General features: G+C 42.2%; 1 protein-coding gene across 1 annotated transcript in view; it reads left to right on the plus strand.

Annotated features, from left to right (window-relative positions):
* The first annotated feature begins 269 nt into the window (after positions 1-269).
* The window catches only part of RASGEF1B (RasGEF domain family member 1B), a 621,423-nt gene continuing 597,996 nt past the window's right edge, over positions 270-23,696 (plus strand). Inside the window, 1 exon segment of the mRNA XM_070458246.1 lies at positions 270-434. Coding sequence (XP_070314347.1) covers positions 366-434 — 69 coding nt within the window. The 5' untranslated portion in view covers positions 270-365.

The raw sequence follows: 23,696 nt of genomic DNA on the forward strand, positions 1-23,696 counted from the left end.
CGGCGCTCTGCCCGCCCGTGCCCTTGCCCGCGCGCGGCGCCCGTCCTGCGGCGCGTTGGCCCTCCCGCCCCGCCCTCGGCGGGGCCCTTCCCGGTACTCGGGCGAGAGTGACATTCAGCGGGAAAGGCTAGCGCAGACGGCGGCGCCCCGCTCCCGGGCGGACCCGGCCGCGCGCACTCGCACCCCGCACGCCGGGCGGCGGTGGCGGCCGGGCGGCAGGCGCGCTCTTCCCGGGCCCGGCCCCGCCGCGGGCCGCCCCCAGCCCCGGGCGGCGCTGGCCGGCCGGCTGCGGGCGAGACCCGGGCGCTCGGGCCCCCGCGCCGCGGAAGGACGGATCCGGCGCCTCGGGAGAGCCCCTGCCTCATATGGCAAAGTTTCTAGCCAAGCTCCTGGGCTGCACGTTGCCGAGCAAGGGCGCCTCTCCCATGTTTGAGGTAGGTGGAGGGCGTGTCCCCGCGGCGCGGCCGTCGGCGCGGGCGGCGACCCCCGGCCGGGGCCCTGGACCGTCTCTCTCGCTGGTTTCCACCTGCAGGTCTGGGGTGGGGCGCGAGGATGGCCGGGGGTGGTGGTCGGGGGGAAACCGGACCGCAGGGAGCCTGAAATCTAGCTCCTCTGGACCTCGGTGAAAATTTTGTTTTCCTTCCCTACTAGGCAAACACGTTTTCTGTTAATCGAGTTTTACGAGTTGCTCTTTCCCTAAAAGGCCAGGAACGTGTGAAAATGAGCGGGTACCCTGCAGTCCCTCCCTGCTGCCTACTTTGTTTCTTGCCTTTTCCTTTTCATCTGAAAAAACCTCAAACCCCAAACCCCAAACAAACCAGGACGTGCGATCTTTGGGCCGGGAGGTTCCCACCTTGCCGCCCTCCTCCGCTCCCCTCCCCCAGCCTCTTGCACAGCGCCAACTCCATTGAAGTTAACTCCTTTCTTCTTTCCGGAGTAAGATCCCTTGCGGATGAGAAGGGTTAAAAATGGGATTGGCCACCTCGGGTGAACGAATCGCAGTGCTGAAAGCAGGTACATCGAATTGCTCCCACCTGTCTGAGGCGGCAGTGATGCTGCGGTGAACATCTCTGCAAGGAGGCGTGTTAAGAGGAGGGCGGCTGGCTTCTCCTGGGGTGAAGGATGGCACCGACGGTTTTATAGGAATCCCATGGGGGCCACTCAGTAGGGACAGCGTCACACTGTGCACAGCTCCCCTTACCCCACGTCTGGAGCCCGTGTATCCTTTGTCTGCTCCACCTGCTGACTGCCTGACTGCCAAGCCTGGACCAGAGGACGGTGGCCGTGGCCGTGGCTGTGGCCAGGTTAACCTGCACTGCGGTGCGTGCCTGTGCTTTCTCCTCAGTGAGTCCTAGGCCCCTGCCAGCCTGAGGAAATAGCAACCCCCTCCGGTATTCTTGCCTGGAGAACCCCAGTCACAGAGGAGCCTGGTGGGCTACAGTCTGTGAGGTCACAAAGAATCGGATATGACTGAAGCAACTTAGCATGTTAGCACGACCTAAAGGTTAGGCATCATTTGAAGGTGGTTCTGGACACCCGAGGTGCTTCTTGAAAATAGCTTTTCTCTTTGGCTTTCTCTTCACTTGCGTTTGGATTTTTGTTCTGAAATTACCAGAATCCATGCCAAGCAATTTCAGTTGTACATGCTGCCTTTTAATGGTATATTCCTGCCTGTTTTATCTTCAAGCCAACAGATGCCCCACCTTAACTTCTTAAAATAATTGCCTCTCAATCATGGCTGGGAGGAGGGGGCCTCAGAAACTAGCCAGAGACCTGTATATTTATTTTCAACAATTTTATTTATTTTTGGCTGTGCTAGGTCTTCGTTGCTGTTGCGGCTTTTTCTCCAGTTGCGGTGAATGGAGGCTACTCCCTAGTTGTGGTGCGTGGGCTTCTCACCGTGGTGGCTTCTCTTGTTGGAGGGCACCGGCTCTAAGTGTGCGGGCTTCAGTAGTCGCAGCACACGGGCTCAGTAGTTGCGGCTCCAGGGCTCAAGAGCACAGGCTTGGTTGCTCTGTGACACGTGGGATCTTCCCGGATCAGGGATCAAACCCACGTCGCCTGCTTTGGCAGGTGGATTCTTTGCTACTGAGCCACCAGGGAAGCCCCTAGAGACGTATTAGAGAGTTAAGAAAATGAGTGGCTGTTTGGTCTTTGGAGAGCTCTAGGGAGTGGGAATTCCCTCAGTCCTTGGCGTCTCCTTGTGTCTTGCTCTGGGTTATTTTTAAGCACCCAGAGGCAGGAGCTGCCGTGGTATCTGCTGTCTTCCTTTCTACAACCGATGGATGCAGTGTTGGCTGAATCAACCCCAGACACTTCACCCAGGTGTCACTTTTAATCAGTGCTGCTGGAGCAGTTAAGTGATCATCCGTTTCCTCCCTGTGAGGGGAAAATCTGTGCCCTCAGACAGATGAATAACTGAGTCAGGAATGTGTTTCAAGGATGCTTTCTTCTCAGGCAGCAACACCTTCAACGTGCTCAGTCATAAACCAAGAGGCAGTTGTTGAGAGCTCTCGACGTCTGGGAGGGAGAGAAGTGTTGTAAGAAAGAGATTCTTAAATCTTTCTAAATATTCCTTTTCTAAAAGTGGAAGGCATGCTAGGATCTGATAACATTTTAGGCAGCTTTTCGTTTCCACCACACACTCTAACTGTGGAGGTTACCTTCAGTTTCAGGGAAATCAAGAGCAGAGATGGGTGTTTACATGATGCATGACCTTTGGTTTCATTTTGGTTTGGAGCTGACCAGGAATTTAGTTGCTTCCTCTGTGTGTGTGTGTGTGTGTGTGTGTGTGTGAGTTGCTCAGTCATGTCTGGCTCTTTGAGTCCCTATAGACTGCAGCCCTCCAGGCTCCTCTGTCCATGGATTCTCCAGGCAAGAATACTGGAGTGGGTTGCCATTCCCTTCTCCAGGGGATCTTCCTGACCCAGGGATTGAACCCAGGTCTCCTGCATTGCAGGTGGATTCTTTACCATCTGAGCCACGGGGGAAGCCCTAGTTGCTTCCTACGCAGGCCAAATAGGTTTATGCAGAAGAAATTCTACCTGAAAGAGCCCTGAGTCCTGACAGGACCTCTCTATGTGCTTACCATTGTCTGACCAGGGAGGACGGGTGCCAGGCTGTGGAGGACACGGGAGCCAGAAGTCACTATGGTTGAAAAACAATGCCAGTGCGTGTCCGGCTGCATCATCTTCAAAGGCTAAGGACAGATGGTGTGCGTTTGAAACAGAATGTCTTCGTGATCATTTTGTTTCATCTTTTTCTTAGTATTTCAGTTAACAAGCCAAGTCTTTGAGAAACGGCTTTAAAATTTCAAGGAAAAAAGAAAGCAAAGAACCATAAGTTCACTCCAGCCACGGTGGCACCGTGAGCATGGGGCTAGGTGTTTGGAATGCAGTTTGCAGTACATGAAGGCAGAGGTCCTGCAAAAAGAGTGGGCTTCCTGAGCGTTCTGATATCTAAGCACACGGGTACGTGGTTTCAGACCCAACAGGTTCTACTTCTCTGTGTCCTGTGGGCTTGGATGGCTGGATGTAGGGTCCTGCCATCAATTTCTTCCCCTTTAAGCTCTGACATATTAAGAACCTGTCCCCACCTCCACCCGCAATATTGCTTTGCGCCTCAGGGCTGGTCAGTGATGAGGTCTGGCTCCAGGATAGGAAGTGGCAGAAGAATCATGTAGGCAGAGGCGAATGCCTTTTCTCCTCCCAGAGCCCTCTATATTCAGTCTGCAAAGCTGCATGTTTCATCCTGCCATCCTCCATTGTGTAACCTCGCGGGGCACCTTTCAGAGACCACATCCTTTGGTCAGAACACATCTGGCTCTGCAGAAAAGGGCTGTCCGTTCCCCACCACTGTCATGGATGTTCTTTAGAATTGTCACACCTCATGTGCATTCTACTTATCTCCACCTTTTGTTTTCTGTCTCCCCTAGTATTACTGCCTAACTGCAATTACTGTTGTTCAGTCGCTGTGGTGCCCAAGTCGTTGTGACCTCATGGACTGCAGCACGCCAGGCCTCCCTGTCCATCACCAACTCCCAGAACTTGACCAAACTCATGTCCATCAAGTTCGTGATGCCATCCAACCATCTCATCCTCTGTTGCCCCCTTCTCCTCCTGCCCTCAATCTTTCCCAGCATCAGGGTCTTTCCCAATGAGTTGGCTCTTGGCATCAGAGTATTAGTTTCAACTTTAGCATCAATCCTTGCAGTGAATATTCAGGGTTGATTTTCTTTAGGTTTGACTGGTTTGATCTCCTTGCAGTCCAAGGGACTCTCAAGAGTCTTCTCCAGCATCACAAACCACCTCCTTTATGGTCCGACTCTCACATCTGTACACAACTGTAACTATAGTTTCATTTAAATTTATGTATAACATGAAATAACTATTATTTATTGCCTACTCTGGGCCAGGCATTGTTCTAAGGGCATAATATACATGATATCAGCTGTCCTCTCAAAGGCTTCATAATTTTGGTGTTAGCAACCATGTTTTACAGACAGGAAAATTGAGTTTTGGAGAGTTTATTTGCTTAAGACTATCCTATTAATGTGTGTTAGAGTGAGGATCTCTAGGTTCACCTCCCTTCCTCAACTATAGTTACTGGGTATTTAGTTTTTTATTTATTATTATTATTATTTTTTGGTATTTAGTTTTTTGCTTTTACTTTTTGTTTTCTACCTCAGCATCATTTCTAAATATACTGTTTGTCTTTGGAAGTAGGAAAAGCAAACCCCATTCTCTCACATTCTTTCTCTCACTGTATTACTGTTGGGATGGCATGAGTATCTTACTTCTGGAAATGGTCAACCCGAGGTTGATTGAACTCAGAGGAATTGTTAAAGGAAAGATTCAAGTTCCGTGTCTGTGACCCTTTACAAATAGGCTCCATTTGAAGGTGGGGTGGGGTGTTTCTTGTATGTCGTCCTGTCTTATTCCCATGTAACGTTATGAGAGAATTGATGTCTTCCCTGTTTCAGAAGTGAGGACGCCAAGGCGCAGGGTCATTACACGAATTGCCCAAGGTCACTTACCCACTCCAGATCTAATCTGGGAGGTAAATGTGGGATTCTGATTCCACATGCTTTGCCAGCCAGCTGCACTGAGTTATCTAAATCTTTTCCTGGCCTCTGATCTCTGTCTTACCCACTTGGTCTCTTGCACTGTTGCCAAAGTCATTTTCCTTAATAGCCCAACTGAGCGCAGTGCTCATTTATATATCCCCAGTTTTTGGTGATTCACCACTGCACACAGATTTAGCGGGATATGTAGTTCCCCTCAGCAGTGTGTTCCTACCTAATTTTCATATTCAGTCTTATCTTCTTCCTGTTATCTTTCCAGTGTTCTTGTGACTTTTTAGTCTCTTCCCATTTCTTAACCATATCCTCTCACCTCCAAGCTCTTCCTCTGCCTGGAATATTCTCCTACTAACATTCTCTTCCCTTTCTTCAAATTTTAGCTCAAATCTCATCTCCAGATCCACTTGCTGGACGACATCCAACCCTCTCCATGGGGCCACTGAGTGTTATTTATGTTTGTTCCTCTGTGAGACCTTGAACAAATTTCTCTTGTAACTCCTCTACGTTTCACTTTTCTAGCTTTAGTGGGAATAATAGCACTGCTGATTGCAGGGTGGTGAAGGTCAAATGAGTTAGTGACTAGAAGAGTGTTGCGCTGACAAAAAATTTTGTTTGGGTTTTTTCATTAGATGGTATGGAAAACCCAAATGAACTTTTTTAGCCAACCCAGTACTTAGACTAGTGCTCAGTACATGGTCATTACTGATTCTAGTCTGTGTGTCTCTGACCTCGTCAGGCCTTTACAACTAAGTCCTTTTTCCTTCCAGAAGACCTAACAGAGCATTTTGCACCTAGCTCTGCATCAAATAAATGTCTGATGCTTTCAACCTTGAAGATTCATGGTTTTCTTTGCCATTAAATTATTTGTTTATCTGAAATTCAAATTTAACTAGCATCCTGTACTTCTATTTGCTAAATCTGGCAACCCTTGCTTCCCTTCTTCCTCCTCCCCCCAGAACCCAGCTCCTAGAGTCCAATCCCACTCAACCATGGGAAGCTTTTCCCCATCCTTCCCTCTTTAAAGCCCCTTCTGTGCCAGAGATCCTGTCCCAGGCCAACAGTGTCACCTGTAGGGAATTCTAACCGGGCGGCTGTCTGTCCCCACTGCCTCACTAGTATGGAAATGCTGGAGTGAGCAGGCTTTCCACTGCAAGTTCCAGGACTGTGACAGAGAGCGGTGTATTCCTGGCATTCTGTGTGTTCATTCTTCATGTGTTCACCAGCTCAGTCACTCATTCATTCATTTACCGAATGTTGTGAGATGCCAGCTTTGTGCTGGATGCCCTGTGGAAGCCTTGCTAAGAGACATTCAAACTGTTTTGACTGAGAGTCACTGTCAGAAATATATTTTACATAACAATCCTGAAGGCACATCGCTATTTATACCTGTAACACTGAAGTTAAGTTTCAAAAATAATACTTCTCCTTACACCTGGGATGTACTTGATCTTTGCAATTTTATTCTTTCCTTTTCATTTATTGCATTCTATTAAGAATTAAACTGGGAAGGACTCATTGAATCGATTTCATGATTTGTGACTCATAATTTGAAAAGCACTGCTATGTAGGATGGCAAGATTCTATTTTTACAGAGCAGTTTGTATTACTTCATTATCCCAGTACTCTACTTACACCGTATTATACTATACATTAGATTTTTGGGGCCTGTCTTGGGAAACCGTTCACCATGCATAACTTTTCGGGGTGGGGGCATATTTTCAGAGTTTCAGACAACTAACTTACCAAATGACTCTTGATGAATATCCTGCCTCTAAACTGGGTAAAAGGTTTGACATGTTACCTGATAATATTTTATGACACAGTTTTTAATCTTGAACACTGTACTCAAATTTCAATTTATTTCTCTTTTTGCATTCACTAATAACAAATGCGCTCCATTGGTTGGATGGCCTCCCCAGGCTACATTTAATGGATCTTTCTGGCTATATATTTTAATTGACTCCATCCCTTCTCCCTTGAAGAAAGTTGTACTTTGAAGCAGTGTTTTTCCCCTTCTAATTTGCCTGGGGAAGATCTTGATTTTATCCACTACAGTGAGCTCCTTTGTCTGCTTAAATGAATCTTGCATACTCTCATCCACTTGGTCCTTCTGACCGCTTCAAGCATCTAAAGGCAGAACCATGTGGTCTGGCTGTTTTGAAAGCAGATAACTTGCATGAGTGTGGCTACTGCTTCAGTGATTGGATGTTGGTAGATGATCATAAAGGAGAAGTTTACTTTGAGAATAATAGCTCCCATTGCCACAGCTGGGCTTGCTATGAGGGTCATTTGAATTTTAAGCTAATGGATACTGAGTTTGTCTTGTAAATTCCCCATTCAGTTGGTTTGAGGGCCAATTGGATGGCTCTACCACATCTGAGCCATTGTATACACACAGGCAACTCTGCTTACCTTTTGTGTTGGCTGCTTTTAAGCTCCGCATGTGGTCCTAAATGCTCGTGTTTCAGTTATAGGAATATGTGGTCCCATTATGATTACATCTGTCTAATGGCTTCTTGCTGAGAAACCGTTACATGATTTTTTTCCTTTTTTTTGTATTTTGATAAGGAAACGCTAGTGTTTCACATCTGTCAAATCGCCAGTGCTGGCTGCATGTCATGGGGAGCATGGATGGGAGCTTAACTCTTTGATTTTTTTTCTTTTTGCTTAGGTCTTTTCAATTCGTAATGACCTTCTTGTGTATTATGAATTTCTACTTTGTGAATCTTTGAAAAGATACAATTGATCTAATGGTGATGTTTATATTAGGAAAGTTCTGCCTACTTAGATTTGCCTATTGAAGTGGCCAGTAAATAAAAACACAACTTTAATTTGAATTTTGTGATGAGTAAGGACTGTGCTTCCCACTCTTAGAGAGTCTTAAATGTACTCTAGGTCTATTTCTCCAAGTATCTATAATATATTAACAGTATTCTAACGTCCCTTTCAAAGTTTGCATTTTCAAGCCAAAATCATCATTCCCTCTGCTCCCCATCTGAAACCCACTTTTCCTTTCCAACACCATCATCATCCCAAAGCTCCCCGTGTCTTCTTTTCACCTAGAGTAGCACTTTGGTGCCACCTTTGCTTAGTCTCTTCTCTTCTTTCTTCATGAACACTGTCAGTGATTCTTGCAGATTTTGTCTTGGATTTGTACCATTCTTTTTATTGCTTCTAGTCATCATCTACTGATGTGACAAATATTTATTGAGTATATGATATGACCGAGGACTGGTGGGGTCTGTAGGGGTTTTCATGGTAAGCTACTAATTGATTTGCCCCCCTGATGTCTCCCTCCTCTCCACTTTTCCTGAATATGCTGCTGGGACACCACAGTGCCTTTTCATTATCACTTCCCTACAGATGAGTCTGTATGACTTTCTATTCCCAAAGGGTCAAATCTTTAAATTCCACCTAGGTTATTTGTAAGGTATTCAGTTAAATGTCTCACTCTGCATACCCAACTTTACTGCTTGTCATTGATTTCCTTCAGGGATCCTCACCTGTTAGATATAAATTCTTGCCTTTCGTATTTGCTTATGCTCTTTGTTTATCCTGCAATATGATGACCTATCCTCATTCTTCCCATTCATCCTGCCTAAACGCTATCTAATCTTCGGAGCCATAATAAAGACCCAGTTGTTTATGAAGGCTTACCCAAATAAAGCAAAGAGGTTAAGAGTACATGTGCTCATAAATCAAACACTTGGCTTCCAATCCTGGCTCCCTTACTTCTCAACTATGAGACTAAAGAACAACAGCCACAGTCTAGTATTTTAATCCCAAACTCCTAATATATCCCTCCACTCCTTTCCCCTTGGGTAACCATTAGTTTGTTTTCTAAGTCCGTGAATCTATTTCGATTTTGTAAATTAATTCATTTGTAGCATTATTTTGGATTCCACATATATGCAGTATCTTATGATATTTGTCTTTCTCTGTCTGACTTAGTATGATAATCTCTTAGTATGATAATCTCTAGGTCCAGCTGTTTTGTTGTAAATGACGTTTTCATTCTTTTTTTAAGACTGAGTAATATTTCATTGTGTATGTGACCCTAATTAAGTAAATTACTTTCTTGTGTCTCACGTTTATTTCCTGTAAAATTAAAATAATAATAGTGGCTATCTTATTGCATTGTTATGAGAGTTAAATAATTCAAATAAAATACTTAGCATCGTATCTATAATAGTACTTACTATAACATGTATTTTCACCTTGATCTTCATACCCTGAGTATCCCCTCTTCTTTGACTGATCTTACAAATAATATCTTATTGTTGTTGCTGTTGTTCAGTTGCTAAGTTGTGTCTGACTTTTTGCAACCCCCTGGGCTGTAGCAAGCCAGACTTCCCCTTCCTTCACTGTCTCTCAGAGTTTGCTTAAACTCGTGTCCATGGAGTCGGTGATGCCATCCAACTGTCTCATCCTCTCTTGTCCCCTTCTCCTTCTGCCTTCAATCTTTCCCAGCATCAGGGTCTTTTCCAATGAGTCGGCTCTTCACATCAGGTGGCCAGAGTGTTGGAGTTTCAGCTACCAGTAGCATCAGTTCTGACCAACGCATGTTCAGTGTTGATTTCTTTTAGGATTGACTGATTTGATCTCCTTGCCATCCAAGGGACTCTCAAGAGTCTTCTGCAGCACCACAATTCAAAAGCGTCAGCTCTTCGGCACTCAGTCTTCTTTATAGTCCAACTCTCACATCCATACATGACTATTGGAAAAATCATAGCTTTGACTAGACGGACCTTTGTTGGCAAAGTGGTGTCTTTGCCTTTTAATATGCTGTCTAGGTTTGTCATTGCTTTCCTTCCAAGGAGCAAGTGTCTTTTAATTTCATGGCTGCAGGCATTGTCAGCAGTGATTTTGGATCCCAAGAAAAGAAAATCTGTCACTGCTTCCACTTCTCCCCTTCTGTTTGCCATGAAGTGATGGGACTGGATGCTGTGATCTTAGTTTTTTGAATGTTGAGTTTCAAGCCAGCTTTTTCACTCTACTTTTTCATGTTCATCGAGAGGCTCTTTAGTTCTTCACTTTCTGCTATAAGGGTGGTGTCGTCTGTGTATCTGAGGTTGTTGATATTTCTCCCAGCAGTCTTGATTCCAGCTTGTGCTTCATCCAGCCCAGCATCTCTCATGATGTACTCTGCATATAAGTTAAATAAGCAGGATGGCAACATACAGCTTTGATGTACACCTTTCCCAATTTTGAACCAATCAATTGTTCCTTGTCTGGTTCTAACTGTTGCCTCTTGTCCTTCATACAGGTTTCTTAGGAGGCAGGTAAGGTGGTCTGATATTCCCATCTCTATAAAATTTTTCCAGTTTGTTGTGATTCGCACAGTTAAAAGGCTTTAGTGTAGTCAATGAAGCAGAAGTAGGTGTTTTCCTGGAATTCTCTTAGGTTCTCTATGAGCCAGTGGATGTTAGCAATTTGATCTCTGGTTCCTCTGCCTTTTCTAAATCCAGATTGTACAACTGAAATTTTTTAGTTCATGAGCTATTGAAGCATAGCTTGAAGGATTTTGAGCAAAACCTTACTAGCATGAGAAATGAACACACTTGCATTGTAGTTTGAAGATTCTTTGGCACTGCCATTCTTTGGGATTGAAGTGAAAACAGACCTTTTCCAGTCCTGTGGCCACAGCTAAGTTTTCCAAATTTTCTGGCATATTGAGTCCAGCACTTTAACAGCCTCATCTTTTAGGATTTTAAATAGCCCAGCTGGTATACTTTTATGAATTCTTCATAGTGCTGAGCACAACATAGGTGCTCAATCAGTGCTGATCAATTTTGAAAACATTATGCAGCTTTATAAAAATCTGGGTACCAGTTTATTTCTGGATATATTTAATTGTAGTTAATTGAAATGTGACAGCTATTGTCCTTTAGTGACTTGTCCTCAATCTATGGGATCTGTGTTAATTCTAACTTAGGCTGCTGTTGTGCAAATGGTGATAATATACTTTTATATGCAACTGTGACAGAAGCAGTTCTTGAAAAATGTACCAATTATAAGTGTCATTTAAATGAAATTCAACCATAGATTGAAATTTAATTAAACACAGGGTATTTTTTGTTTTTCAGTTGGTTTGCAAAACATGTATCCTCAAAATAGGTCAAGTGAAGCAAATCCATGCCATAAGTCAAGGTTTTATTCATCAGACTTTTGTGTTCCATGCTGTTAGTGGAGAATTCTGGCTTAAAGTCAGGTTGGATTATTCCAAAGTTAATTTACTCCAAAGGACACTTACTCAGTGGGCTTCCTTATCATATTTCCAGTGGGACAGAGGGAGTAATGATGCCCTGCTTCCCTGGAAAACTCTGTTGGATGGTCTGAAAGCATGGGGATTTACTTTCATGGAGATTGTTTGAATTTGGTTGAAAGTGAAGTGGGGGTACCTACAGTGAGACACATGGGGCTGAAAACTAAAGAGTATCAGCCTTATGAATTGCAAAGAACCTGCACCCAGAGTCTTAAGATCTGAATCCTGAACCTGGCTTATCTCCCCACTGGCTGAATGCAATTGGGAGAAATCTCCTTACCTCTCTGAGTGTCAGTTTTCATAGCTCTGAAATGCACGTATCAATATTCGATTTGCATTATTCACAGATGATGTGAGGCTCTGGTGTAATAAATGTGAAAATCCTTTATATAAAATATCAAGCATTATACAAACATGAATTGCCACCACTGGTACTGTAACAAAGAGGACGGGAATGTATGGTAACTACTTGGTGTCCTGGGCATGTAGGAACCTGCTGGCAAGTGGCTTGTTGGGGATGGTATGAATGGCAAAGAATAGAAATGTTTCTGTTTCAAAGGTAGAGAAAGAATATGAAGTCATAATTTACAACCAGAGCTTGAACACTTGTGTAATAACCCCTGGAATCTCTGTATGCAGAGATTTTCTTCAGGAATAATGCACTTTTAAAAAAATATTGGAGGATAATTGCTTTACAATATTGGACTGATGCTGAAGCTGAAACTCCAATATCTTGGCCACCTAATGCGAAGAACTGACTCATTGGAAAAGACCCTGACGCTGGGAAAGATTGAAGGCAGGAGGAGAAGGGGACGACAGAGGATGAGGTGGTTGGATGGCATCACCAACTCAATGGACATGGGTTTGGGTAAACTCTGGGAGTTGGTGATGGACAGGGAGGCCTGGTGTGCTGCAGTCCATGGGGTCGCAGAGGGTCGGACATGACTGAACTGAACTGTGGTGTTAGTTTCTGCCATATAGCAAAGTGAATCAGCTGTACGTATCCATCTATACCCTCACTCTAGAGCCTCCCACCCTCCCATCCCACCCATCTCGGTTATCACAGAGCCCCGAGCTGAGCTCCCTGTGATGTACGGCAGGTTCCCACTAGCCCTCTGTTTTGTACATGGCGGTGTATGTATTTCAGTGCTACTCTTTGAATTTGTCCCACCCTTACCTTCCCCTACTGTGTCCACAAGTTCATTTGCTACATTAGCATCTCTGTTCCTGCCCTGCAAGGTTCATCAGTACCAGTACCAGTTTTCTAGATTCCACATGTATGGGTTAATATACACTATTTGCTTTTCTCTTTCTGACTTCACTTTGTATAACTGGCTCTAAGTTCGTCCGTCTCATTTCCACTGAGTCAAATTTGAGGAAGAATGCACTTTTTGAGACATAAACTTGAACTAGATTTATGAATGAAATTCTATCAGCATGGGAGGAGGAATGCAGATTATCAGTGAAAGAAGGAAAACTGCAAGGTGGGACTGCTGGAGCAGACTCAGAAATAGGGTGTGAGGATATAGGACCCTAGATGGAAGAGACAGACAGTGGTTCCAACTCTTTTTGTCCCCTGAATCTAGCTACCTTGTGCCAGCAAAAAAGAACTTGACATATGATGACGCAAATAACCTTGCTGTGGGGCCATTTCAGATAGTAGAGGTCAGACAGGGCAGCCTGTTCAATGCAGGGGGAGCACTGTGGGTCTGGCAAGGAGGCAGTGAGTAGTTTTGAGCAGGAGCAGTCCAGACATACAGGCAGCCTGGAGCCAGCAAGGTTCAGTGGCTGCTTGGACTGGTTCAAGAGTTTTTAGGATGTAATCTCCCCCAGAGAACACCTACTGATACCAAAGGAAGAATGGATCCTTGGAAGAGAACCTGAAATGCTCAATGTGTGGGTAGGGTTATGTGGCTAGCAAAATTTGGATGTGAGTGATACGATGATTTCATTTGTAACCACATTTGGGTACTTTAAACTTGCTGGTGTTATCTTGTCAATTTCCTTCTTTCCTATTCCAGTTTTCAACCAGGGTAGGCCTTTTGTGAAATCTAACCCCCGAGGCAATTTTTTATTTTTTAGCCTAACAAGCTTATTCTTGATGTTTATTTTAACCAAATTTCATGTGTTAACATGTATTGTGTGTCTATTTGAGAAAGGTGGGTGGTGTGGAAGAGGTCAGGCTGACATAACAGAGCCACACATAGACAGAAAGACACACAGACACACTGTGATTTGCTCCTGGAGTGGTCATGATGATTGAACCACACCATAACCAGTGGTTAAAATGAATCCAGAAATCTCACTGATTTTATTTACCAGCTTTGCTCTGAAACCTCAAATGTGTTTATGTACGTGAGGCCAAGCTCATGGTACACTTCTCAAGCATTAGCAAATGGAACTTCCTTTCCTTCAGAGTTTCTCTTTTGCCTCCTTCCTCTCTTCTAGCTTAGGGAGGCCGTTTCTAAGAATCTGTGGCATCACTGTGTGCAGTTTTCATTTTTTTTCTCATCTCACTCTGCAAATAGAAACTGATTTCATTTTTTCTCATGTATAAAGAAATAGTGCATCTGATTTTATAGGCCAGAAAGAAATGATTGGAAAGCATCCAGCCAGGCCCTGGGGAAGCCCCTAAAATTATCCTCTGCCTTATGGACTGTCCAGATTGTTTGTACGTGTGGCTAGGGAAGATGGGGGTAGAGAAGAGGGATTTGGGAAATAGACTTTTCTTGTGCCCAGATGCTGTGAGTGAGTCAGATGGCTGAGCGAATACCCCGATGCCTACTGTGATTTTTAGGAGTCCATTTGCTCAGTGCCAGCTTTGGACGTCTAGGCAGCTGGGTGGATCCTCTGGGGTTCCTCGCTGATGCCGCACCCTCTCTCTGCTCATTGTGTGGACTTCCCTTTTGCGTGAATACTTCCTGGATAAATAGACTTCTCTTGGCTTACCTTGAGTTCTTTCTTTGATTTGGAATTACTGCTGGTTAGAATGACTAAGAAAAATGCCTTCACTTAACAGAGTTGATGGATCATAGACAATAATAGCAGTTCTTTGTCGTGTTTAGAATTCACCAGAACACCTCATATACATAATCTTATTAGAAATGGGAAACAGTAGGGGGGTTCTTTTACTCTATTTACAGATGGAAAAATGAAGGAAGAAGGAATTCAGAAATATTAACCTTTGGAAAACAGCTTGGGTTTAAAATTGTCCAACAGCCTTGCAGATAATAATTTCTCATTTTTTTCTGTGTTTGTCTTCCTCAATAGAATTAAGCAGATAGCACTAGAGAAACACCGTCAATTGAAACCATTAATATGAAAGTCTTTGAAACTCATAAAGTAGTGCAAAAAATTGGCTTTCCAGGTGGCAGTGATAAACAATTCGCCTATACTGCAGGAGATGCAGGAGACCTAGGTTTGATCCCTCAGCTGGGAAGATGCCTTGGAGGAGGAAATGGCAACCCACTCTAGTATTCTTGCCTGGAAAATTCCATGTATAGAGGAGCCTGGTGGGCTATAGTCCATGGTGTTGCAAAGAGTTGTACACATGACTGAGCGACTAATGCACTCTGGAATATTGCAAGACATACCTAAATACTGTAAAATATTATTATTATTTAAATGAAAAGTTTCCCATTTATGGCCTTGCAGATGGACATGGTAACAGAGGGGACCATCTTTTTTAAATTTTATTTATTTATTTTACTTGGAGGCTAATTACTTTACAATACTGTAGTGGTTTTTGCCATACATTGACATGAATCAGCCATGGGTGTACATGTGTTCCCCATCCTGAACCCCTCTCCCGCCTCCCTCCCCATCCCATCACTCAGGGTCATCCCAGTGCACCAGCCCTAAGTACCCTGTCTCATGCATCGAACCTGGATTGGTGATCTGTTTCACATATAGTAATATACATGTTTCAATGCTATTCTCTCAAATCATCCCACTGTTGCCTTCTCCCACAGAGTCCAAAAGTCTGTTCTTTTTTTTTTTTTTCATTTTTTCCATTTATTTTTATTAGTTGGAGGCTAATTACTTTACATCATTACAGTAGTTTTTGTCATACATTGAAATGAATTAGCCATGGATTTACATGTATTTAAAAGTCTGCTCTTTACATCTGTGTCTCTTTTGCTATTCGCACATAGGGTCATCCTTACCATCTTTCTAAATTCCATATATATGTGCTAATATACTGTATTGGTGTTTTTCTTTCTGACTTACTTCGCTCTCTATAATAGGCTCCAGTTTCATCTACCTCATTAGAACTGATTCAAATGCATCCTTTTTAATAGCTGAGTAATATTCCATTGTGTATATGTACCACAGCTTTCTTATCCATTCATATGCTGATGAACATCTAGGTTACTTCCATGTCCTGGCAATTATAAACAGTGCTGCAATGAACATTGGGGTACATGTGTCTCTTTCAGTTCTGGTTTCCTCAGTGTGTATGCCTAGCAGTGGGATAGCTGGGTTGTATGGCAGTTCTATTTCCAGTTTTTTAAGGAATCTCCACACTGTTCTCCATAGTGGCTGTACTAGTTTGCATTCCCACCAACAGTGTAAGAGGGTTCCCTTTTCTCTGCACCCTCTCTAGCATTTATTGTTTGTAGACTTTTTGATAGCAGCCATTCTGACTGTCATGAGATGGTACCTCATTGTGGTTTTGATTTGTATTTCTCTGATAATGAGTGATGTTGAGCATTTTTTCATGTGTTTGTTAGCCATCTGTATGTCTTCTTTGGAGAACTGTCTGTTTAGTTCCTTGGCCCAGTTTTTGATTGGGTCATTAATTTTTCTGGAATTGAGCTGCAGGAGTTGCTTGTGTATTTTTGAGATTAATTTTTTGTCAGTCGCTTCATTTGCTATTATTTTCTCCCATTCTGAAGGCTGTCTTTTCACCTTTCTTATAGTTTCCTTTGTTGTGCAAAAGCTTTTAAGTTTCATTAGGTCCCATTTGTTTATTTTTGCTTTTATTTCCATTACTCTGGGAGGTGGGTCATAGAGGATTCTGCTGTGATTTATGTCAGTGTTTTGCCTATGTTTTCCTCTAGGAGTTTTATATTTTCTGGTCTTACATTTAGATCTTTAATCCATTTTGAGTTTATTTTTGTGTATGGTGTTAGAAAGTGTTCTAGTTTCATTCTTTTACAAGTAGTTGACCGGTTTTCCCAGCACCACTTGTTAAAGAGATTGTCTTCTCTCCATTGTATATTCTTTCCTCCTTTGTCAAAAATAAGGTGTCTGTGGTGCATGGATTTATCTCTGGGCTTTCTATTCTGTTCCATTGATCTATATTTCTGTCTTTGTGCCAGTACCATACTGTCTTGATGACTGTAGCTTTGTAGTAGAGCCTGAAGTCAGGGACGTTGATTCCTCCAGTTCCATTCTTCTTTCTCAAGATTGCTTTGGCTATTCAAGGTTTTTTGTATTTCCATACAAATTGTGAAATTATTTGTTATAATTCTCTGAAAAATACCATTGGTAACTTGATAGGGATTGCATTGAATCTATAGATTGCTTTCGGTAGTTTGCTCATTTTCACTATATTGATTCTTCTGATCCATGAACATGGTGTATTTCTCCATCTATTTGTGTCCTCTTTGATTTCTTTCATCAGTGTTTTATAGTTTTCTATATATAGGTCTTTTGTTTCTTTAGTTAAATTTATTCCTAAGTATTTTATTCTTTTCATTTCAATGGTGAATGGAATTGTTTCCTTAATTTCTCTTTCTGTTTTCTCATTGTTAGTGTATAGGAATGTAAGGGATTTCTGTGTGTTAATTTTATATCCTGCAACTTTACTATATTCATTGATTAGCTCTAGTAATTTTCTGGTGGCGTCTTTAGGGTTTTCTATGTAGAGGATCATGTCATCTGCAAACAGTGAGAGTTTTACTTTTTCTTTTCCAATCTGGATTCCTTTTATTTCTTTTTCTTCTCTGACTGCTGTGGCTAAAACTTCCAAAACTATGTTGAATAGTCATGGTGAGAGTGGTTACCCTTGTCTTGTTCCTGACTTTAGGGGAAATGCTTTCAATTTTTCACCATTGAGGATAATGTTTGCTCTGGGTTTATCATATATGGCTTTTATTATATTAAGGTATGTTCCTTCTGTACCTGCTTTCTGGAGGGTTTTTTGTCATAAATGGATGTTGAATTTTGTCAAAGGCTTTCTCTGCATCTATTGAGATAATCCTATGGTTTTTATCTTTCAATTTGTTAATGTGGTGTATCACATTGATTGATTTCTGAATGTTGAAGAATCCTTGCATCTCTGGGATAAAGCGAGGGGATCATCATCTTTGATGATCTGTTTCTGAAATCTTTTCTAAGCCCTTCTTTGTCCCACAAAATTAGCATAAATTCCACCTGCCATCTCTAACCAGCCGCATCAGCCCCATCTCTTCGAGTTCCTTGTATCACTGAATGAAAAGCTCCTAAGCCAAGGCCTGTTGAGAACAAATCAATTTTTGTCTCAACACAAACCCTTCCTAAGGTACAGCCTGTGGGCTAATTGAAAGATTCAGAAGCTGAGGTTCATCGAGATAAAGCAGACATCCTAAGATAACCACAGCCAGGAGGAGAGCTGAGACTTTGGCTCCAGGTCTTGTGTTCTCAAGTTCCACTGCTTTTCCCAGGGCAAGCTGAGTGTTAACTGTGATGCCCCATCTCCCCCGCCACCAGTGTAAGGAGACAACTGAGTCTCAGATATGTTAGTTCTCTTCATTCTCAAGTCCCCCACTCTTTCCAGGGCAAGGTGGGTATTAACTGTGATGCCCCCTGCCACTAGTGTTAGGAAGCAACCGAGCCTCAGATATGTTAGTTTTCCGCATAATGACTCCATCACCAAGGCAAAGCCGTGACTCTTCCCACTCCCTGTATCTTTATTGGTACCAAAGTCTGTTCTTTAATGATTATCTTCTAGAGTTTAAGCCAGATCTCTACTCTGTCACTCATCACTTATTGTTGTGTGAACATAGTCAAGTTACTTAACTTCTCTGAGCTTCAGGGTCTGTTTTTCCATAAACTGAGGATGGTGATTACCATGAGGATTAACTGAGAAAATAAGTATAAAGTGTTAAGCACTATGCCTGGTGCATAATTAATGTTAGATGTTACCTTTCTTCTGCTGCTTATTTAAAAAAAATTTCCACCTCATGGTTGGGCTTGATTTACATTTTAGCCTGGTTCTTCTCCTGTTAATTTTTTGAAAGTGAGGTGGACATTGAATGGACTTGCGATGGGAATGGGAAATGCCCAAAAGAAGTCACCTTCTATATATATTTTGTTCCTGGTACATGAAAACTGTATTAGATGCCATACTCTAGTGGTGATAAAAGATTGGTTTTCAAAAATTTTTTTTCTCATAGATGGATGTTGAGTTTTGTCAAAGGCTTTTTCTGTATCTATTGAGATAATCATATGGTTTTTATCTTTCAATTTGTTAATGTGGTGTATTACATTGATTGATTTGCGGATATTAAAGAATCCTTGCATTCCTGGGATAAAGCCCTCTTGGTCATGGTGTATGATTTTTTTAAGATGTTGTTGGATTCTGTTTGCTAGAATTTTGTTAAGGATTTTTGCATCTATGTTCATCAGTGATATTGGCCTGTAGTTTTCTTTTTTTGTGGCATCTTTGTCTGGTTTTGGAATTAGGGTGATGGTGGCCTCATTGAATGAGTTTGGAAGTTTACCTTCTTCTGCAATTTTCTGGAAGAGTTTGAGTAAGATAGGTGTTAGCTCTTCCCTAAATTTTTGGTAGAATTCAGCTGTGAAGCCATCTGGTCCTGGGCTTTTGTTTGCTGGGAGATTTCTGATTACAGTTTCGATTTCCTTGCTTGTGATGGGTTTGAATATTACTCAGCCATTAAAAAGAATTCATTTGAATCAGTTCTAATGAGATGGATGAAACTGGAGCCCATTATACAGAGCAAAGTAAGCCACAAAGATAAAGACCATTACAGTATACTAACACATATATATGGAATTTAGAAAGATGGTAACGATAACCCTATATGCAAAACAGAAAAAGAGACTCAGATGTATAGAACAGACTTGTGGACTCTGTGGGAGAAGGCGAGGGTGGGATGTTTCAAGAGAACAGCATCGAAACATGTATATTATCTAGGGTGAAACAGATCACCAGCCCAGGTTGGATGCATGAGACAAGTGCTCGGGCCTGGTGCACTGGGAAGACCCAGAGGGATCGGGTAGAGAGGGAGGTGGGAGGGGGGACAGGGATGGGGAATACATGTAAACCGATGGCTAATTCATTTCAATGTATGACAAAAACCACTGCAATGTTGTAAAGTAATTAGCCTCCAACTAATAAAAATAAATGGAAAAAAAATGAAAAATAAAAATTTTTAGACACTGAAAAAAAACTAAAAAAAAAAATAAACTAAAAGTTTAAAAAAAAATAAAAATTTTTTTCTGGGTAAATAAACTAATGTTTACTTTTCTTTCTGAAGTCTCTTGCCCATCACATACTGTGCTATGCTGATTACTCATTGAACAAGTATTTATTTAGTCACAATTATGTGCCCTATTCATGTGCTTGGTGCTGTAAGAATTACAAAAGGAATAACACATAAGCTCTTCCTCAAGTTTACTTGAAGAGGTTTGATCTTTAAGTGCAAAAACAGGGGACAGTTCTGAGCTGAGGTCTGGTAGGACACCACTATGCCTGTTCTAGGGACAAGATTTCACAGGCTCTTTCCCCAGAATGTTTCCAAGTGCTGTGGCAACCATTTAAAATCTTTTAAAACCATTTAAAAGAAGGAGTTGATTTCAGAAGAGAATCTGTTTTTCTAGATTGATATGATAAATAGGCAAAATAAATTATCATTTGTGTTTTACAACTTGCCAAGACACCAGAAATGATTTAAAATGGTAAAAGGTGGAATTATATCTGAGGTCACATCAGACATAAAACCTTTTAAAAACCAAGCCTCTTTATTGGATTTTCTAATATATTTTGCAGTACTTTCAGCAGATTACTTTCCTCATATGTATAATGTTCTAAAAAAAAAAATCTCACTGGTCTTCCCTGTAGATTTTATGAGTTATGACATGAAAACACTCAATACAGGCCCCAGCACATGGTAGCAAAGTATCCAATTAGTAATATTTTTCTTTCTTCGCTGATGAATATGCTCTTTGTCTTTTCTAGATCAGAGGTTTAAATTAAGTTCTCCCTTTGAAGTCCCTCCTCCTGTTATCCACTTTTATTCTGCTATCTCCTGGAACGTTTCAATATTGTCTACAGCTCAGCATGGCTTTTCCTACCCCATCAAAGAGTTAATAATGCCACGCTCTAGCTTTTCTAGTTAGCTGGAACTACTTCATCAGAGAAATCATTGTGGCTCCTTTTGTGCAACTCACTGATGTCCAGAACAACTAATTAGAGAGGGGGAATATAGAAAATCAATCTTTACTAACATTGATGTTTCTTCCAGTTTAAGCAATTGGTTTGCTTAATTCTTTGTGAAAACCTGTTGAGATCTAAAATTACCCCAGATGACTACGTTAGAGAGTTCTAATAGGCACTTGGTGTTAGAATAAAGATTGCCTGAGCATTAAATACATCGTCAGGATTTGGAAGGGATCCAACACATTATGTGAACTCACTAGACAGTGGTTTGTACTCACAATACCATTTAAGAAGCTTCAGGCAAAGATGAGACTAGTGTAACTTCATGAGAATCTAGCCTAGTTAGAGGAAAGAGGATGGTATTAGATCTGTTTCCCTTTGCACCTTTATTTCTTGATTTTTCCCCACTGTGGACTCAAGGAAGTCAACCTGTATGAAATACATCCACAGCATTCTCTTGGCCCCAGCATCTAATTACTGGCTTTAGCCAGGGGAGAGCATTGGCTAGAGATTGGAGGGAGTGGTGATTGTGAGGGCAAGATGTTTATTACCCTGACTCACAGTTTTCTAGGTTACCTTGAGCTGGTAGGTTCCTGCTACCTGAGATCACAGCTCCTGTAAGGTGGACCTCTCCACATAGCCTGTCTGTCTCTAGCTTCCTGCAACTCTCCCCTTTTCTTGCTGGTTTAAGCAGGGTGCTGTGCTGTGTTTAGTTGCTCAGTCATGTCCAACTCTTTGTGATCCCATGGATTGCAGCCTGCCAGGCTCCTCTGTCCATGGGGATTCTCCAGGTAAGAATATTGGAGTGGGTTTGCGTGCTTGGGCATGTTACTAGTCCCAAGACACAGTACCATGCCTTGTGGTCTTTCTTATATCTTTCTTGCATCTTTGTAAAATTTTACTGAACTTCTCTCAAATTACCCAATTCGAGTGTGTCATCTGTTTCCTATGAGGACCCTGAATGATAGAGGAACATTAGCAACATCCTTTTGAAAGATCAAAGCGGCCATTGGAATTACTGGCTTGAAAAAAATTCTGCCAGTTCATAAAAATGCGGTGTACCTTGCTACCTATTCAAGTCAAAGTGGGAAATCACAGGAATGACGTATAAAGATGTGGCTTGTGTTGGTTGTGATTGTGGTTACATGGAATGTTGTTTGGGTTGAATGATGTATTACTAGAGCTTCAGTAAATGCCAGAATCTTAACAGTGGAGCATTTAGAGTGGGAAGCTGAATGCATTGCACCTCAACTTCTCAGCTTGCACGTGAGGAATCTGAACTGTCAAGAGAGTTAGGTGAGTTGCCCAAGGTCAGCTGGTTAGTAAGTATGTGGAAAAGCTGGGTCTTGAACCATGTCTTGTGATTCTGACATAGTTCATAGTGGTTTTACTGCTTCTGATTGTGGAAAGGTGTCAAATTTAGTTTCCATTAAGCAGAATACAAGACCTTTAGAACTAACTAACACCCAGAAAAGATGTCCTTTTCATTATAGGGGACTGGAATGCAAAAGTAGGAAGTCAAGAAACGCCTGGAGGAACAGGCAAATTTGGCCTTGGAGTACGGAATGAAGCAGGGCAAAGGCTAATACTTTTGCCAAGAGAATGCACTGGTCATAGCAAACACCCACTTCCAAAAACACAAGAGAAGACTTTGCACATGGACATCACCAGATGATCACCACCAAAATCAGATTGATTATATTCTTTGCAGCCAAAGACGGAGAAGCTCTATACAGTCAGCGAAAACAAGACCGGGAGCTGACTGTGGCTCAGATCATGAACTCCTTATTGCCAAATTCAGATTGAAATTGAAGAAAGTAGGGAAAACCACTAGACCATTCAGGTATGACCTAAATAAAATCCCTCATGACTATACAGTGGAAGTGAGAAATAGATTTAAGCGACTAGATCTGATAGACAGAGAGCCTGATGAACTGTGGATGGAGGTTCATGACATTGTACAGGAGACAGGGATCAAGACCATCCCCATGGAAAAGAAATGCAAAAAAGCAAAATGGCTGTCTGAGGAGGCCTTACAAATAGCTGTGAAAAGAAGAGAAGCGAAAAACAAAGGAGAAAAGGAAAGATATTCCCATTTGAATGCAGAGTTCCAAAGGATAGCAAGGAGAGAGAAGAAAGCCTTCCTCAGTGATCAATGCAAAGAAATAGAGGAAAACAACAGAATGGGAAAGACTAGAGATTTCTTCAAGAAAATTAGAGATACCAAGGGAACATTTCATGCAAAGATGGGCTCAATAAAAGACAGAAATGGTAGGGACCTAACAGAAGCAGAAGATATTAAGAAGAAGTGTCAAGAATACACAGAAGACCTGTACAAAAAAGATCTTCACAACCCAGATAATCATGATGGTGTGATCACTCACCTAGAGCCAGACATCCTGGAATATGAAGTCAAGTGGGCCTTAGAAATTATCACTATGAACAAAGCTAGTGGAGGTGATGGAATTCCAGTTGAGCTATTTCAAATCCTGAATGATGATCCTATGAAAGTGCTTCACTCAATATGCCAGCAAATTTGGAAAACTCAGCAGTGGCCACAGGACTGGAAAAGGTCAGTTTTCATTCCAAAACCAAAGAAAGGCAATGCCAAAGAATGCTCAAACTACCGCACAATTGTACTCATCTCACACACTAGTAAAGTAATGCTCAAAATTCTCCAAGCCAGGCTTCAGCAATACGTGCACTGTGAACTTCCAGATGTTCAAGCTGGTTTTAGAAAAGGTAGAGGAACCAGAGATCAAATTGCCAACATCCGCTGGATCATCAAAAAAGCAAGAGAGTTCCAGGAAAACATCTATTTCTGCTTTATTGACTATGCCAAAGCCTTTGACTGTGTGGATCACAATAAACTGTGGAGAATTCTTCCAGAGATGGGAATACCAGACCTCCTGACCTGCCTCTTGAGAAACCTGAATGCAGGTCAGGAAGCAACAGTTAGAACT

Source organism: Odocoileus virginianus, chromosome 29 (assembly GCF_023699985.2).
Source record: "Odocoileus virginianus isolate 20LAN1187 ecotype Illinois chromosome 29, Ovbor_1.2, whole genome shotgun sequence".
In the NCBI taxonomy this organism is placed as follows: domain Eukaryota; kingdom Metazoa; phylum Chordata; class Mammalia; order Artiodactyla; family Cervidae; genus Odocoileus; species Odocoileus virginianus.